Here is a 17,518-nt window from a genome sequence, read left to right as displayed (position 1 = left end):
TTCTTACTGAGAGCCATCCACTCCCTCCTTTCCCTCTTCCCCTAGTATAGGCCTCTGAAACAAAAATTTTTAAAAAGGAAGTTCATATGTCCATCCTGGCCTTTTAGTTGATTTTTCTATTTGCACACATTCCGGGGCTTTTTCCTGATCTTCACAGCAGAAGGGTTCAAGTGTTGAACGTGCTTTTTCAATGTACTCATCCTCAGCTTGGTCTTCAAACACCAAGTAGGTTATGTGTTACCTTGTTCAAGTGTGTGTTGTTTTTCGTGCAAGGTTATATAGCATTTGCTGCATGCTCAAGAAACAAACAAACAAAAAAAGTATGTACTTATGTGAAAAACATAATTTTGCTCTTTATTTTTAACAGTTTTTCTAGTAATCCCTGTTCTCAGCAGATTCAGTGCTACTGATTTTTCTGTTTATTCTGTTTAAAAGTACTGTCATAAGCACAGAGACTGAGGCTGTGACATTTTTCTTAACCGGCTTCAGTCTCCCATGCATACTTCTTCCGTTTGTGTATATCTACGGTATTCGTTTGTGTGTATCTGTGGATATATCTATGTAAAAATATATATAAATAATGCTCAGTGATTTTGTAGCTGAGTATAAATGCATTGAAGTTCACAGTATGCCATGGGAAACTTGGTTATCGATTTAGATCACAGGTTTTGATAACTGGTGTGTGACCTGCGTTCTCTGTTCTCATGGCCATTTTTCTCTTGCCTGTTCTTAAGATACGAAACTAATTATAGCACATGTACGTCCCTTAAATTTTTCTGTCAGATCTTAACTTCATTGGGACTTCTCCTCCTCCACACTGAAACAGGAGTATAATTTCTCCCACAGCAATGACTTGTTCTGGAAAATTATGATAGTGTCAAACTTTTCTTCTACCTCAGAATAATTTATAGGTTCTTCTCTCTGTCTGATGTTGTGCTTCCTTTTAAAACGCCGGTTACAAAACCTTGTGCCAATTTCTACTTCTCCCTCTGCCCCACCCTGCAATGAATCAGAAGTTCACCGTGTCTTTTTTTGGTCACAGGTCTTGGTGCAGTCAGCTGCTTCTATTGTTGCTTACGATCAGGCTAGTTATGCTGTGCTGTACATGGAGCAATGCACTGCGTCTTATTTGGGAATGGAAATTGGTGAATGGAGTGAGTGCCCGATTACTGACGGTAGCATCTCACCATGACCATGTTTTGCCAGTGCTTCGTCACCCATGCTGGTCACTGCTTCTGTTCCAAACAGAATATATGGAGCTGGTGTTGATTTCCAAGAGCCATAAATATTCTGAGACTTGCCAGCTTGGAAAGGTCATCTTTCCCTTTGAGCTGTGACGCTGTGGTTAGAAGTGCTGACTAGAGCTGCCACCAAGGTGGTTTTCCCTGATCATCCCTCTCAAGGAAATCTCCTCCCTTTTACAGGGAGGGCATACAGCGATGCCCACTGCTTTCCGCACTGATGAGGGTTTGGCTAAGGTTTTTCATTGTGTCCTCCCCTGCCTCAAAGTGTACAATGGTAGTATTGATTTGTAGTCACGACAGAGAGCCTGAGCAGTAAACAGACATCTTATGTGCTCAGAATTTACAGAAACTGAGCACGAGCCTCACTTCTTTCTCAGATTCAATGAGTGTCGGTGGAGTTGCATGAGACATGGGTATTGCCTAAATCTTGCATCTGCTGACTAATTTGCAGTAGGTGGAATAATTTAAAATTGCACCACAGATCCAGAGAATTTCTCAGTTGTATTAACACTGAGTCAAAAGGCCTTTTTCTATTTACATTTATCCTTAGCCTTTGTTTTGAATAAACATAATTTGATCTTAGATAACATTTTTGATTTTTCATCCCTTTGCTAATCTGCACTTGATTCATTTATTTATTCTTTTTCTAAGATAAAGTATTTTGACCTTCGTCATGCACAGCAACTGTTGTATAAATCTCTGAATCCTTGACTTTTGACAAGAGTTTGATTTCCCAACATCTGTTGAAAGTTATGTAGTATAACACTACAGAGTTTTTCCACGTACGAGCATGAGGTAATTAATCTGTGTACATCACTTCCTTGCGTCTTGTCTTCGGGCCTCGGTGGTATTATTAGCGGGACTGTCCCGTTGGGGTGTAGTGCAGAATGAGAACGCTGATGTTTTGTTTGTGGTGGGTCTCCCTTATTCACCTACAGAGCACTAGATACCCATGAAAAAGGTCAAATGTACAGAGATCTGGCATCCATTTCACAACTTGCAAGACATAGTCTCAGGCATATGTAATATATATAAGTCATTGCCAGAAAGCTAAAAGGAAATGATTGCATTTAAGTACAATGCAATCTATAACAATAGTTTAGTGTGCATGAAATTAAAAACTGCTGGTAACATGTCGAGTAAATAAGTTGACAGTGTTTATTTTTACTGCAGCTTTCTGTAAAGATAAGATCCTGCTTCTTGTACTATTTAATTGGTTTCATTAAGAAAAACAGTAAATATTAATTATACCCACTGTTAGAGAATATTGGATTTTTCAGTGCTGGGCACGTCATATATTGTTATTGCAGTGAGTGAGAATGTCAGAATGAAAGCATAGCAATGGTACACTGACAACATCTACTTCACCTTTTAGCTGAGATGATTCTTTCTCTCTTTGAGGCATTGTCCCTGTTTTCAAGCATTGCTTACTTGACCTACTGTGTGTAGCAATTAGTTTCATCTGACAGTAAAAAGCAAAACAAAATCCCTTAAGCAGCAGCATGGCATGGTTAGGTGAGAAAGACCGGAGTTTTGAAACTTCTGCTGGTCGGGTTCCATTCAGTATGCTTGGTGATTGCTGACTCCTCAGATAGGTATGATAATAACTTTTACCTTAACACTGAAAATGCCCTTCTCTTGATGTCTGATGCAGTGGAGTAGAGTTTGGTTGGCTGGTCTGGTTTTATTTTTTACTTGTTTGGAGCAAAAGGTGTAGATTTCATTTTATAATACTTTGGGATTATCTTATTTTTAAACAATTGTTTTCTTCTTTGTGGACTGCATTCTCTATCTGACCTTTGTGAGTATGAATTCAGTTCTAAAACAAAAATGTATGCTGACTTTCTTCCATATGAGTAAAAAATCGTCTTTCTCAGTAGATGATCCATTAACTAAAGATCTTACTAATTGCTGTTATACCAACCTGGTAAGTTTCATGCTGATATTTGAATTCCTCTGAGCAAGTTATAGTAACTGCCTTTAAAATCTATTTATTCATTTATTTACACTGTTCATGCTCATTAGCAAATTGCTATTTTTTCCTGCCCTGTATAACAACAGTCACATATTTAACCAGTGTATATTCGTAATGAAGTTTTACCTTTTGTTGTAGTTGAGAATCAACATACTAGCTATAGTACATAGAAGGTTTGAAGATGGGGCACGCAGATACCTTGGGAGATTTCTTCCTTTTCTCCAGTCTAACCATTCAGGTACACTGTGAACAGGGAGAGGTTTCTTCCACTCATATCTTCATTTCCTTTCCATATCCGAAAAATGGGGAATGACTATGCTAACATAACATTCAAAACTCCTTGATATTTGCAGAGGAAAAGGGTGATGTAAGTGCTGATCATTTTACTACATTGTTTTTTGTTTGTTTGTGTTGTTTTTTGTTTGTTTGGTTTGTCTTGTTCTGTGGGGTAAGGAGTAATATGTAAACATACAAGCACTTCCATGCATATGAGATGTTTTCAAACTGGGAGCATACCTATCTGGAAGACCTTCTAGTTTCATTCATACTTTCCAGCATATTTTTTCTTTCCAAGTGTCATCATTGAGCATTGGATTACATTAATTGATTGCAGACATTTAATCTTGGAATAGATTCTTGCTTGTAAACACTGCAGTTCTTTCAATGCTGTTAGCACTGAACATGCAATTGATGTAAAATTAAATGGCAAAAGTGAGGTGTGAGGAAAAGGAGAAATGAAATGACAAGTGGGAAGGACTGAGGAACAAGTCAGGGAGAAAAGAGAACATGGAGCCAAATTTTAGCTCTGTAGCTGTGAGAAAGACAAAGCAAGTATTCTTCCTAGTCCTTAATCCTATCATGTTTTACCCTGCCTTCCCCCTGTAAAATACAAGAACTTCTAAACAGGCTCAGTGGCTTTTATGTCCTGGCTCTTCAGGTGCATTTCATGTTTCTAGCCTCTGGAGGTTTATGTTTGTGTGAGCTCTTGTGATGCTAAGTTTGGGTGCTGCTGTTTATTTGGGCTCCAGCGATACAGTAGGATTTCCCTTTATGGAATCTAGTAGACTTAGCTCTAGCACACTACCGTGCATGGCAATTTGTCTTTTCCTGTCTGATCTGCACACATAGAGAGTACAACTCATGCTAAAGTGCAGGAAAGACTTGTGTTAACTGCCCACTGCACATTGGCCTCCTTTTCTCCACAGGACTGTTCTATGCTTGATAAGGGTTTGTCACTACACTTTTGAACTATATATGACTTAAGATGAATAAGTGTAATGATAGTGGAATAGCTATATCATTGTTTTGCTGGTAAATGTCTGTTGCTAAGCAAATTAGATATTCAAAATGGCCTTTTTTCCTCTCCCAAATTCGAAGAAATTAATTCCCTATTGAGACGAACCTAGGGAGATCGAGACTTTTCAACTTGGAAGACCCATTATCTAGATTATCTAGATTTTTCAAAACATGAGTGATCATCTGGTAATTCAGTTTGTCACTAAAGTTTTCATTTAACAATTCATCAGTTTTATTCTCCCTGAGCGCATACATAAGAAAGAACAAATGCTTTCCCTCCTCCTTATTTGAAAATATATCAATTGATATGCAAGAGCTCATCTTTTCTTTATTCTTACAATCACCAGTAGTTCTCAGTGCTTCAGCATCACTGTCCCATAACATCTAAGTTTTCCATGTTGATCACAAAATCCTTCGTTACTCAGGTACGTTGTTTGGCTTGCATGCATTCTGCGCTCTTCAGAGTTATCTTTAGCATATACTGTAGCCTTGCTCTTTCATAAAGTAAAACACTTTTTTGACTAATTGAATGAAAGGTCAGGATTTTGCATTGAAATTGAAATCTTGTTAGAAATGTTATATACCTTTCCACACTTACAGGAGAGAATACTGTTTCTTGTAAAAAAAAAAAAAAAGAAAAAAAAAAAAAAAGAATTCTTTGACAAATGCTTACAGCTCTTCTGTACAATTTGCTTTTAGGTGGAATTGAAGGAAGGGGAAGAAAAAATTCATTGTCATTGCTTTATAGATGACACTTCTCATTTACTCACATAAGCCAAGAGCAAAATATACATCCTGAGAAGATTTACAATTAAACTAAGGTTTTTGAAAGGGAAGAAGAGGTCACTTTGCTTTGTATGGGTGTATATATTCTCAATGTCAAATCATACAGGCTGATGGAGAAGGAGCTGTGCCTTAACTTGCTGAGCTTTTTTTTTTTTTTTTTTTTTTTAATGGTATGGCAGGCAATTGCGTGGAGATTTTGATGGCGACATTACTTGGCAAACATTTTGGAATCAGCTCAATATGTGACATCACACCCCCTTAAGGTTTTCCACATAAAATAAGTCCTCCAAAGAAAATACAAAAATTGAGACTTAATCTGAAATCTATTATTACATCCTCTAAGGTCTCATTAGGCACCTCAGTATTATTTTTTTTTGTTTTCATTTTTCCAGGCTGATAGACTAAATGTTGCAGATAATAGTGGTAAATGTTTTATGGTCTTCTTCTAGGGGAATATGGAGGAGGGGCCAAGAATAGAGTTTTAGTCCTGGGTCTACCTTGTTTTCACAAGAAAAAAAAAAAAACAAAGATCGTGACACTTAGCCTTTCCTTCTGTGCAGCTTTTCAGGCTGTGTGAGCACATGTGTCTGATGTAACCTCTTGCCACATTTAGCAACCGTGGTTGTTTAGCTCTGTCTCTAAGACATGAGTGTCTGCTAGTTTTTGAGGAAAAGACAGCATAGATGAAAACCTGGGTTCATCTCAGGCTTTGGGTGCTGATATAACGATGTCTCACAAAAACAGTTCTTAAAGAAAAACGTGGCTTTTGCACTTTGTGGGGTGGCTGCGTGTGCCTTCCTGTGTGTGCTTGTGCTTGCCTACGTCAGTAGACATGTTTCAGAGAAGCAAAGGATTTTTTCCCCCAGCCTCTTTGATTGCAATCCATAAATACGGCTGTGTACTCAGTGGGAACCATATGCGCTATCTTTGATAGACCTGAAGGAGAGAGGTGTAGTGGGAAGGGTGTAAGTAGCGAGTGCTGCCAAAATACATGGAACATGATGTTACGCAGGCGAAGCAGAGGAAGAATTATCTATGCATAATGTGAGTTTAGAATAGGCTTGACGTTCTCACACCCAAACATTTCCATCTGGAAGCTGTTCCTCAGCGAAAGGAAACAGAAACAATATTCTCCTATCTTCTGGAGTAGCTAGCCAGGGAATAGGAAACTCTTTGATTCCCACCCCCCCTTATTTTTAATGCAAATTCAACGAAGTCGCAGTTCAACATTTTAAAGACAGTAAATGGCATTCAATTTTTATAAATCCTTCTGAGAATTGCTGTTTGAAAATATAAAAAAAGTTCTATTTATGGTTTTTATGTCAGTCCTGATACAGCAACCTAATTTATGGAAAACTTTGAAAATACCCCTTGCCTTTGCATCTTCTCTCCGTATTTCTGCAATCTGTCCAAACACCTACCTTTCCTCATGACTTCCTTCTGCCATTGTAGACTGCATACCTGATTTCATGTTTTGCTACTCACATGCTGTAGTGCACACTGAACATCTTAATCATGCTGAAAGGCTCACCAGCTTTATGTGGTTGTAATTTTTAACGCATTTGTGCATGTCCTTGTGCTGTAGCATAACATACCTGTTGCTCTCAAAGAGAGCTGAAGAATCTGCCAACCTGCTGACCTACACCACTGCTAGGAGAAATTAGTCATGGTTTTATAGCTGAACTCTCAAAGTATGACTCGGCAAATATTCCTGATTTTTAGTGGATGCAGAAGGCGGACAGGTCCATAGACGTTATGATAAATTGCAGGTATTTCTTAGTATTATGGCAAGAGGTAACCTTACCTTTCACGTTCCTGTTCCAGTAGGCTTGTAAACTCATCACTTTTTTCCATGAACTCACTGTGCTTTCTCTTCTCTTCCTCTAGTTCATACAGAGTCTGTCTGTGTGATTTTTCTACCATTAGAAGTTGTTCCAGCATTCGTCTGTGGGTTTCTTTCTGTTTCTCTACAACTTTATCAAGCTGCAAAAAAAATAGCAAAAAGTCCTGAAGTCTTTTGAAGCTCTTACTTGCTCAGGCTTTCATCAATAAAAGATTTTAAGGGAGGCTTAATAATGTAAAGTGCGTTTAATAACCTGATGATTGCATCCTTTGGTATTTGTTTGGAAAAGGTGATTTAATTCTGTCAATGTGATTCTGACGAATTAGTGAAATTAGTTAAGGTACTGTTCTGCAGGACCCTCAGTCACCTTCTCCTGTCACGAGTGATCCTAAACAACTCCTAATTAGCAGTTGCTGTTCCCAAGCTGTGCTTTTTCTCATTGATCATTCTGGTAGAGAAACAGATGGCTCAGCAGAAGCCTCTGTTTCACATAGAAGTAGCTCTACTTTTGGTTGAATAGAAGGAGCAATCTTATCTGTAGCTCTGTAGGAAATGAGAGTATTGAATGGTCTCTGTAGGGTAGAGAGGTAGATCAGAAAGCAGTTTTCCTCTGGTTTCACAGCAAATGTGTGACAGAACCAAGAATGGAAAACAGTCCTGTCTCCTTTGTTTATAAATTTAACAGTGGGATTGTGTCAAAGAAATGCACATACTTCTTAGAAATAATCGCTTAAGGAAGGGAGTAAGTAAGTAAATAGGGGGCATTTCCTATCTTGTTCCTCGTATTTCAAGCTGTGAATGGGTTTGCCTTGCAGATGGGACCTTTATAGGACACTTTGAACATCAGACTCCTTCCCCATCCCCAAGGATTTCTGCTGAGCATCTAATATTATTATGGAGTGGCATTTTAATTTTAAATAATCTATTTTAGCTTTGGTAATCATTTTTAGTTTTTCTAAACCATAGAGGTATCGGCATAACTGTTATGCTGTTGAACAAAATGATTTACCCAGAGTGAGAGAAAACTATCATTTTGAGGATTCCATCATAATCTTGAATTCAATATGTGACAAAGTTATGCAAGCATTCGTGTATGAAACCAGAAGGGGTTTTCCTCCTTAGGCATTACTGATCTAGCTGAACTTTGAGGAGGGATTACTGGAAGCCATCTAAAGACCTGGGAAGAACCTTTATTTGTGAAAATTTTTGTTCACTGCTCATTCCTTTTCCTCTGAGGAGACTGCCTTCCTGATTAGGTCAATAAGGGAATCCTTGTAGCCTTTTTGGAAAAAAGAAATTTTCAGTTCAAAGCCCAGCATTGGCTTCTTTTAACCACAGTCTATTCTAGTAGGTTGAGCTGCTTTGCAGTATTTCACTCTATTAATAGGCAAGAATTCACAAATGGGCAGTGTGGGAAGCAAGACTGGTTCGGGTTCTCCGACATTTCCCCCACAAGGAATTTCAAGTGCCGCAAGACGCGCTGGGGCTTCAGATTCTTAGGGCCACTGCTTATTTTAGGCAATGTAATTCCAAATAGTATGATTAATTATTGTATCTTCATGGTTATCCACAGTTTGGCTGATAAAAGCAATGACAGGGAGGACCAGAATACCTAAACGTGTGTTTCTGTAAGGACTGAGAACATCCTCAACTTCCACAGGGGCTTCTGAGTCCCTGCTTACTTCAGCTTCTTTTTAAGCGTTATATATTCTCTTGTTTTTCCTATTTTATTTTATTTTTTGGTGATGCTGACATGAATAAGGAAATGAGAACTGTTGACAAGACCCTGAAGGTGGTTTGAGTCCAGAGTATTCCATGACTGCTCATTTTGAAAATGGCCTTTTCTTTCTGCGTGTGACATCGGTCATTGCTGTTGCAACACACCTGAGCTGATTTCACGCATGATCTAAATACATAAAGAAATCTGTGACTGTCCTTCTCAGCTATTTCTGGTGGTATTACAGCAGTTTAAGACTTCCCATGCCCCTATCCTGTTCACTGGGAGTTAATGCACTTTTACTCCCGCAAGGTCAATGCTTTCCAGAATCATGAATCTGAAGTAGGACATCTTTTGGGAAAACGTTTCTTATCAAAACTCTTGAATATGCAAGCTTTCTCAGCAAAGAAGTGCCACCTCTTCCAGTATCTTGGCTGTATTTTCCATGTCACATGTGTTTCTGTGTCTCAAGAGGGGTTGAAAACTGAATTGCCTTAAAAGGCCAAGCTGAAGAAAACTGGCTGGTTTTGACTTCTGCACATTCTTCTTCCACCAGAAGGGAGAATTTCAAATTTTGAAATCTTTTATTCAGCTACTAGTTTACCAGACAGGGAGAGAAAATGTTCACTGTGTTTTATCGACCTTCATCCCCCTCCGAGATTTCAGAGGGAGGTTTTGGATCAGCTGTTGCACAGATGCATGAAGCACCTTCGCCTGAGTTTCTGCTCCTCGTGGTTTTAGTGGTCACACTTTCAGGTGAATGTTTGCTGTCCTCTGAAAGCAACCTGCCGTCTGCTTTTTGAGGATGTTCTGTGGTGGTGCTGTTTGCAGCTGTGGCCTTGTCTTGCTTAAATTGATACGAATGCATGACAATGTTTGCCGGTCTCAGCCCTCAACGTGAGGTCAGGTGAGGGAATAAGGCAAAGGTGTGAAGTTATAATTTATTTTGGTAGGCTGCAAAATTTATTTTTTAGCCTGCATGGGTAGGGTTAAGAAAATGAAGTCACACATTTATGTAGATGGGACCACTGATTCAAAAGCAAATGTGAGAATCTGAGGGGATGTGTAAATTGCTATCACAAGAAAATAAAGTGACATTTCTGGCTAAAAGTTGGTCATAAATCAGATAACTCCTGTTTCCCATCATAAAAAAATGCTTGATGGAGATGAGGAATAGTCAAACTAATCAATGCAAACAACATTAACCAAACAGAAAATATTTCTGCTTCTGCAGAGTTGGGTGTGAAGGATGTGGGACCTGCCAGTGTTTTTTTATGGGTTCAGGATATTTCATTTGCTCTAGAGCATTTGTTGAGTGGCTGAAAGAGCTTACTTCAAGCAGTATTAACTAATTTCAAGAAGAATGGTAGTAACTCCAGGTTTTTGTTTTGCAGTGAGCAGTGCCAGTGCCTTTCACTTTGCAGTTGTGCTTTTGGCAGCGATGAGATTAGCAGTTTGGGTTGCAGACTGGTGGTTGGGATGGGTGAGGTGTGTGTTCAAGGCAGGGTGGTGACATGAGTTTGGAAGTGGGTAAAAGAACAGCAGAGTCCTGAGCAGAGTTGCATACATGAAAGGGTGAGAAAGGCAAATACCTAAACTGCTGCATCAAAACCACCTTTCATGTTGCAGTTTGCTTCTGTTGCTCAAATTAGAAAATGCATTTTGGATTTTTGTCAAATTGTTTCTGCTGTGTACAGGCACAGTTGGTGGGGGAGTGTTGCGGCTGGGGACAAAGTGAAGATGAGAGTTTGGGATTACACTCTAGAGAGAAAGGAGGAGAAGCTGGGTCTCTCTCCTAGTAGAGGCTGATATCAGAAAAGAGAGTTGGAGAGACAGCTCACCGTGATTAACACAGACCCTTGAGAACTGGCTGTAAGCCACGTAATGGGTACGGGCATTTGTCCGTGTGATCTTGGTGTGCCATGTTGTGCAACGTGCCTCTCCTTCTCTGGGGGATCAACGAGCAAAGGTTTGGTGCTGAGTTGCTGCACTCTGTGTGATGTGCTGGGAAGCTCTGTGGTGTCCTTGTGCGCTAAGGGCATGTCCCTAGGGAGCAAATTTGACTGGCATTTCCCCCATGAGATCGTGTGGCTGACTCCCACATATCCAGCAGAGAAGAGGGAGAAGTCGTGTGAACCCCTGCTAGCACAAGATCCTCTCACGGGAGCGTTCTCCAGCAACCACTTGTTCCTCAAATTACTCTGTCCAAATGCTAAATGTGCACATGCTAAAATGTCCATTTATACATATGCACACACATTTACTCAGCATATACAGTTCTTGGCTAAAACACACCAAGAGGACTAATAAGCAGCAGTATGAATGTATTCTGTGGAAAACTAAAGTGATAAAATCTTAATTAAGTGATTTGTTGTTTTGTTCTCGCTCACCATATGGGCTTTTTGCTAGAATTAATACTTGAACATACTGTACAATGCAATGGAAAATTGGAGGCATGGTCTTACGTAACTGTGAATAGTTCAGCATGCTAAAAATTCACAGGAATTTAATAGTTTAAAAACATTTTGCCACTGACTTGTGTCTGAAGTCAAAATAAGATGGTGCGTCTCGTATTCATTACGTTGGAACTGAACTTTTTGTCTTTCTCCTTGGACTGTTTTGTGTTTGGCACTTGGCCAGAATAAAATCCAAGCTAGTTACATTTCTTTATCCAAAGTTTAGTGAAATATTACTCCTGTTAATAATATCCTCATGGTCTTTGTGTGTGTATAAATGTATAATGCTGGGTTTATGATTGTGGGTGATTATGGGAGCAGTTCTTCCCTTGTCTTTTTCAGCCCTAAGTGAGCCAAATTTCCATGCAGATGTATTGGTCTCCTTTTCCTGGTATGTCATGTTGTCAGCATCTCTTCCTGTGACTGTACCCTACTGGTGACCTACAACTGTCTTCGCTTGAAAGTTGTGACCAACACTTGTAAGACGTTGTGAGGATGCAGTCAGATACCCTTTGCTGAAAGGATGATGAGAACACTTAGTTCCTCAAGCTCATTGGTGTTAAAAATTGATTCCCTTTTGAATTTTCCTTGACTGATGCAGAATATAGGCTTTCCTCTAATTTTGCTGCTTTTAGAGAAGATCTCAAAGTGGTAGGAGATCTTATTCACCTAATTTCAAGCACTAAGGTCCCACAGTTTTTATCTTTGACTATCTAATTGCAGACTGGGGACGGTCTTAAACCAGAATTGTCTTTCTAATTCCATGAGGGTTTGAAACTTGAGAGAAGACACTGTTAATTCTGCAGTATCTGCCTCTTTGCTTTCTTCTCTTCCTACATCACCATTCTCTGAGGTGTTTTTTGACATTTTTGTTTCTTTCTTGTTGTTGTTTGAATCTGGGAAAATGGTTCTTGTGGATTTACGATAATGTTGAATACCATTTGCTTTCTATTCTAGAGAAGTGGCAGTTGATCTGAAGCCAGAGTTTTTCATGAATAACTGACTCAATCATCTAAATTTATAAAGCACGCAAAGATGGAAAACCTTTTCAGGCCTTTATATGTCAGACAGAAGCAAAAACAAAGAAAGTCTTTTTGCCTTTCTCTTATGCCCCTTTAACCATTAAGCAATTTATTGTATCCTGAACTGTGTGGAATACGTAAGCTTATCTGGCACTTGTTAGGTTGTAAAAAGAAATAGCTGTAGAGCACATTTGACTGAGAAACCCTCTGCTTTCAGAAAACCACCTTTCTCATAGATGGGGAAGACATGGTTTTGAACTATCACAATCCACGTAACTTTTGCAAAGGAATTTTGCAGTTTCCTATTTTGTTAGACTTCACCTGTCAATCCTGTTGCTATTGAGTAAAGCTGTCTAGTCACCAAATTTTACCACTATTTAGTCCTTAACAAATTTGCCAAGAAACTTCATAAAGCTTTGGACAAATGAGTGAGTTGTGACAGGATGCTAAAGGGCCAGTAATCTTAGATGCATTCTGACATTCACTGTGTCTTCAGCTGAGTTTTGGGAAGATCCTTTATGTTGCAGGCTACAACACTTAACTGCTAAAAGAAAGGGAAACATGCTGTAGAGGCACTGAATCAGTAGCAATTTGGGGGCAAAGACAAAGGTACATGGCCGTGGTGGCATGGGGAAGATGAAATGGTCCTTTCCCATACTTTGTGACTGCTTCTACTCCTCCCTTGTTTTTTATAAACATCCAAAAAAAAAAAAAATCCAAGCAAAAATGAAATGTATCATGGACTTAATTTGGGGGATTTAAAACTGAAAATGTGAAATACCTGCCAATTATGGCATCCTTTGTTTTACCAAGATTTTGTATCTGCTAGTGGTCTTTCTGTACTTTCAGTTGCTCATAGGATGTTTACCTTTGCCTTTTGGAATTGCCAAATCCAGTGGTGTTAGAAATCCTTTCTCTGCCATTAAGTGCAAGAGGGGAAAAAGCGTGTAGAAACTTATGTAAAGTAACAGACTGAACTTATGTTTTCAAACTCTTTTGGACTTCTCTTCAAATCATTTCCATTTGCGCTCAAAGTTTCTGTGACATAATGCCACAACGTTCTAAAATAAATTAACCTCCACAGTTGAACTTTATCTGTTTCAGATTATAGCCAGAAGAGTTTAACCTCTCAGCCTCTGAAATGAGTGCTGACCTTTGCCTGACAATTTTCTCTGAAGTGAACCCTGTATCCTTAGGTATGATTCTCTTCAGGAACCTTGGAAAACACTTGGTAGAAGAATTTTATTCAGAATTTCTACTTTCTTTTTAGGATGATTATCTGTAGTGAGCAACATATTAAAAAAAAAAAAAAAAAAAAAAAAAAAGCCTAAATTCAACTGGAGATGCTAGGAATTGTTATTTGGGGAAAAAAAAAAAAAAAAAAAAAAAAAAAAACAACATTGATAAGTAGGGCCTATATTATCCAGTGACTTGCATTGCGGGCAGAAATGAAATCCATGTAACGTCCAGAAAGTATGGCTTCTGTTACAGAGAAATTCAAGTACTACCTAGGTATATTGTGAGCATATTAGATTTCTGCTTGGGTGAAATTTCTAATGACAATTCATTACTCAGCCCAATCATGCATACCTGCAATTCCTGTAGAGTTAGTGGGAGCTGGGATGCATAAAGGCAGACGGTGTGACATTACTGCAGCACGTGTCCTTATCAGCCACTGGTGGCATGACCTCCGTGAGGCTAATGAAGAGCTACCAGTCTGTAGGAGTGCTGGATTTGGATAAAGGGCTCTAAGTGTGTGGGGAGAGTGTCAAAACCAGAAGGCTGATTACCGGAGTTTGAGGTAGACATAAACATATCTGTGTTTGTAGCCCTTCGGGTGCAGTATAAGGAGGCATCATTAGCTACCTGTTTTTATTAGTGGACCCATTTACACTCATGATAGATTTTAGGTCTAGAGCTTTCTTCCCCTAAGGTCAGTGAGATCTTTGCTGTTGATTTGTTCAAATTGGTTTGAGGCATTGGAACAGGCTCCCCAGGGGAGTGGTTGAGTCACCATCCCTGGAGGTATTCAAAAGACATGTAGATGTGGTGCTAAGGGACGTGGCTTAGGGGTAGACTTGGCAGTGCTAGGTTAACAGTTGGACTTGATGATCTTGGAGATCTTTTCCAACCTAAATGATTCTATTATTCTATGAATTTAATTATGGTTAAATGTCAGTAGTACAGTTCATACCTCTCCCATAGGCTTTTCATAGATATCTTCTTGCCATTGTGCAGCCTTTGTTTGAATAGCATCTCGCTGGAGGGCCTCTAATACCTTCTTGGGAGTAACAAAACCGTATTGAGCTTCAAGCAAAGCCAAGTCAATTTTTTCAGCCTTAAGTACTCCAATAACTTCATCCTGAGCCTGCAGAAAGACAATATAAGGTTTTATTTTGTTACACTGCATTTGTGTATTTACTGGTTAGTTGGATGCTTTCTACTTTTGATTTTAAGAAAACTAAAAAACTGAAGAATGCTACATATGTAAAGTGCCCCAAAATAGTAACATGAAGACAGGTAAATCATGAGGGAAGCATTGGTCTTTTTCTTTTATGAGTCCTGCACTGGATTTTCAGAACCCTCACTGATGCTGATGCTTCAGTACCTTGTTAGCAGTGAGACTGAAATGCCATGTGAGGACTAATGTGTTGCATTCACAGTACAAAACTTCTGGGAAAAAAAGTGACTTGTGGCCTTAGAAGATGATTTTTAATTTCTAGTACAAGATGTTAGTGTGGTTCTGGAGGCCTAAAAGTGTTGCATATAATGTATGGTTTGGATGCAAGGGTGGCTTTTGTAGATTAAACCAGCCTGGAGTAGCCTACATCTGTTGTTGCACTGAGCATGTTTGCGTGCTGAGGGCAGGGATGTATATGGTGCAGGGGATGTGACCTTTCACAAAACACATTCCAAAACCATGCAATAATGGCAGTTCTTTAAAACAAGATTAATTGCCTGCAAAGCTGACATTAGGGGTCTGTGTGCATGTATATGTATGTGTACATGCATGTATTAGGTTGTGCCTTCTGTACTTACAGATTTGTAGATGTGCATACCCACATGTACATGCTCTCAGGTAACAAGCAACCTTGAAAGCATCAAGTTTCTTGCACCTAACTGCTATAATGGCATTCTCAAGTTGTGAATGCATGCTAAAGTACAAGCATTTTAAAAGGTAAAAATTAACAGAAAGCGGTGCCATCTAATATCCAAAAATCATGTTGTTTTAAAAAGTATAACCTAAAAATGTGCACTATATTTTTCCTTTTTTAACGTCACTGCATTTGCTTTTGTAATCTTACATCTGATGGCACCCTGTTACCAAAGAGTAGATACAATATGTTATCAGGTATACTCTCCATATGTTCTTCCTTGTGTGTATTTTAGAACTGGTTGCACAGTCTAGCAGGTGCACATAACTTCTTCCTATTTTATGGCATTGCTCTGTAAATCCATGCTGGAGAAACATACTGTATGTGTTTGCAGGATTAGAAATGGGCTATAGATTCTCTCTGCCCTTTAAAAAACAAACAACAACAACAAAAACACTTCTTTACTATAAAGTTAGGAACTCACAGACGTTAAGTTAGACTGAATATGTGCTGTAAATACTGTGCTATTTGTCTTGAAGTCATGCTTCCAAAAATCATGTTATTTTATGAGAATATCTGCTCATCTCAGTGTTTCCACTGGGGGACAAACTGGCTCAGGTCACCAACTCCCTTAGGGCTGTGCCCAGCTGCTTCTCCTGCATCCCCTGGTGGTGGAGGTTGCCCCCTGCCTCCATTACGCTGACAAGCACATCAGCTCTCTCAAACAGCCATCGCTTGCAACAATCTCAGCTAAAAACAAAACCAAGGACACTTGACTCCTGGAAGGAGATCGGAAAGAGAGGTTTATCAGGAGATGTTAATAATTTTGGTCTGACTGTTGTAAGCAGGAGCACTTCTACATCCTTATTTGTGGCTGTGTTTAAAAAAAAAAAAATCAATTTCTAATCCATATCATGGCAGAGAAAAACTTGAAGAGTGGTCTTTGTGCACCTTAAGTCTAAAATGAGAGGGTAATGGAATCTAACTTTGGAACTTAATTAGAGCGGGATTGTCAGATGATCTGTAGAGATTTGGCTTGACATTCCTGGAGGAGGAAAATGAGGAATTAAAAAATGACTTCCCACTTCTTTAATTTAGGATACTTTCTTTTGAATATCACAATTTAAAATTTTTATGTCAGGCTCATTGTTTTCAAGTTTCTGATTTCATTCTGTTCCAGTTTTAAATCTTAAGAACTGAAGTGTGTCTGTTGATGTGGGTTTTGTATATGTATAAATATACACACACACACATATGCATATATATAAACATGTACGTGTCTTTTTTTTTTTTTTTGAGTGGAAAAGGGGACTGTTTTGGGTAAGTGTATGACATCTGAATTTAAATGTAAATTTAGAAACAGCAAGTGAGCAGGAGACAAAAATATTACACAAACACATAAATTGCTCCATTCCTATAGTGAAATGCTCTGTAGAAAACCGCACCCTCAGAGATTGGTACAAAATCTATCAAAAACACTCATGATGCATGCGTGCTCTGTTAAGTACTTCTATTGTCATGTGTTATGTAAATCCGTATGCGTATGTTCAGAATGGAATTACCTGGCACCGTCTAGGCAGTAAACTCTGCAAACATGTTAGGCAAGCATTGATGCTGCTTTGGCCAGTTTGCTTGTCTCTCTGCTTGTGAGCAGTTTCAAGTAGCTGTCACTACCTCTGTGCAATCAGTCTGCCACAGAAATACCTCCTCCCTCCTCGCTGGAAATCCGGCTCCCGCTTCCTGAAATTATGTTTGGCCAGGATGGGCATCATTTGCCACTTGGCAGCTGGCTCCTTTTCCAGATAGAAAAAAATCTCTTTCTTCAAAATCCAGTATCTTGTGGGCTGAGTGGCGCCCAATACTTTTTCTGTATATTATGGGAAATAAAATGGATATTTTGATACGCTAACAAAAGCTGTTAGAACACTGTTGAGTGAGCTACTTCTGGTGACCTGACACATACTGACTGATGCTTATGACTTCATCGGAGAAGGAAGATAAGAAATAATTGGGTAACAGACATTTAAAGTCTCTACAGTGTTCTCCGTATAATTTTTGCAATGCAAATATTTTGTAATCAAAAT

At 39.0% G+C, this 17,518-nt stretch overlaps 3 protein-coding genes across 7 annotated transcripts in view; 2 read left to right on the top strand and 1 right to left on the bottom strand.

Annotated features, from left to right (window-relative positions):
• Positions 1 to 17,518, top strand: part of CMSS1 (cms1 ribosomal small subunit homolog) — a 239,064-nt gene that overhangs the window by 65,211 nt on the left and 156,335 nt on the right. The window lies entirely within an intron of this gene.
• TOMM70 (translocase of outer mitochondrial membrane 70) overlaps positions 1 to 17,518 on the top strand; it is a 287,143-nt gene that overhangs the window by 134,609 nt on the left and 135,016 nt on the right. The gene's annotated exons all lie outside the window — the stretch shown is intronic.
• FILIP1L (filamin A interacting protein 1 like) overlaps positions 1 to 17,518 on the bottom strand; it is an 81,460-nt gene that overhangs the window by 63,317 nt on the left and 625 nt on the right. For all 3 annotated transcript variants that reach the window (XM_021276995.4, XM_021276996.4, XM_021276997.4), the window contains exons 2-3: positions 14,534 to 14,707; positions 7,106 to 7,284 (exon numbers count right to left, since the gene is read on the bottom strand). In XM_021276995.4, coding sequence (XP_021132670.4) covers positions 7,106 to 7,284; positions 14,534 to 14,707 — 353 coding nt within the window. The remainder of the gene's footprint in view (positions 1 to 7,105; positions 7,285 to 14,533; positions 14,708 to 17,518) is intronic.

Source organism: Anas platyrhynchos, chromosome 1 (assembly GCF_047663525.1).
Source record: "Anas platyrhynchos isolate ZD024472 breed Pekin duck chromosome 1, IASCAAS_PekinDuck_T2T, whole genome shotgun sequence".
Lineage (NCBI taxonomy): Eukaryota > Metazoa > Chordata > Aves > Anseriformes > Anatidae > Anas > Anas platyrhynchos.
This window is presented reverse-complemented; position numbering and strand designations above follow the sequence as displayed.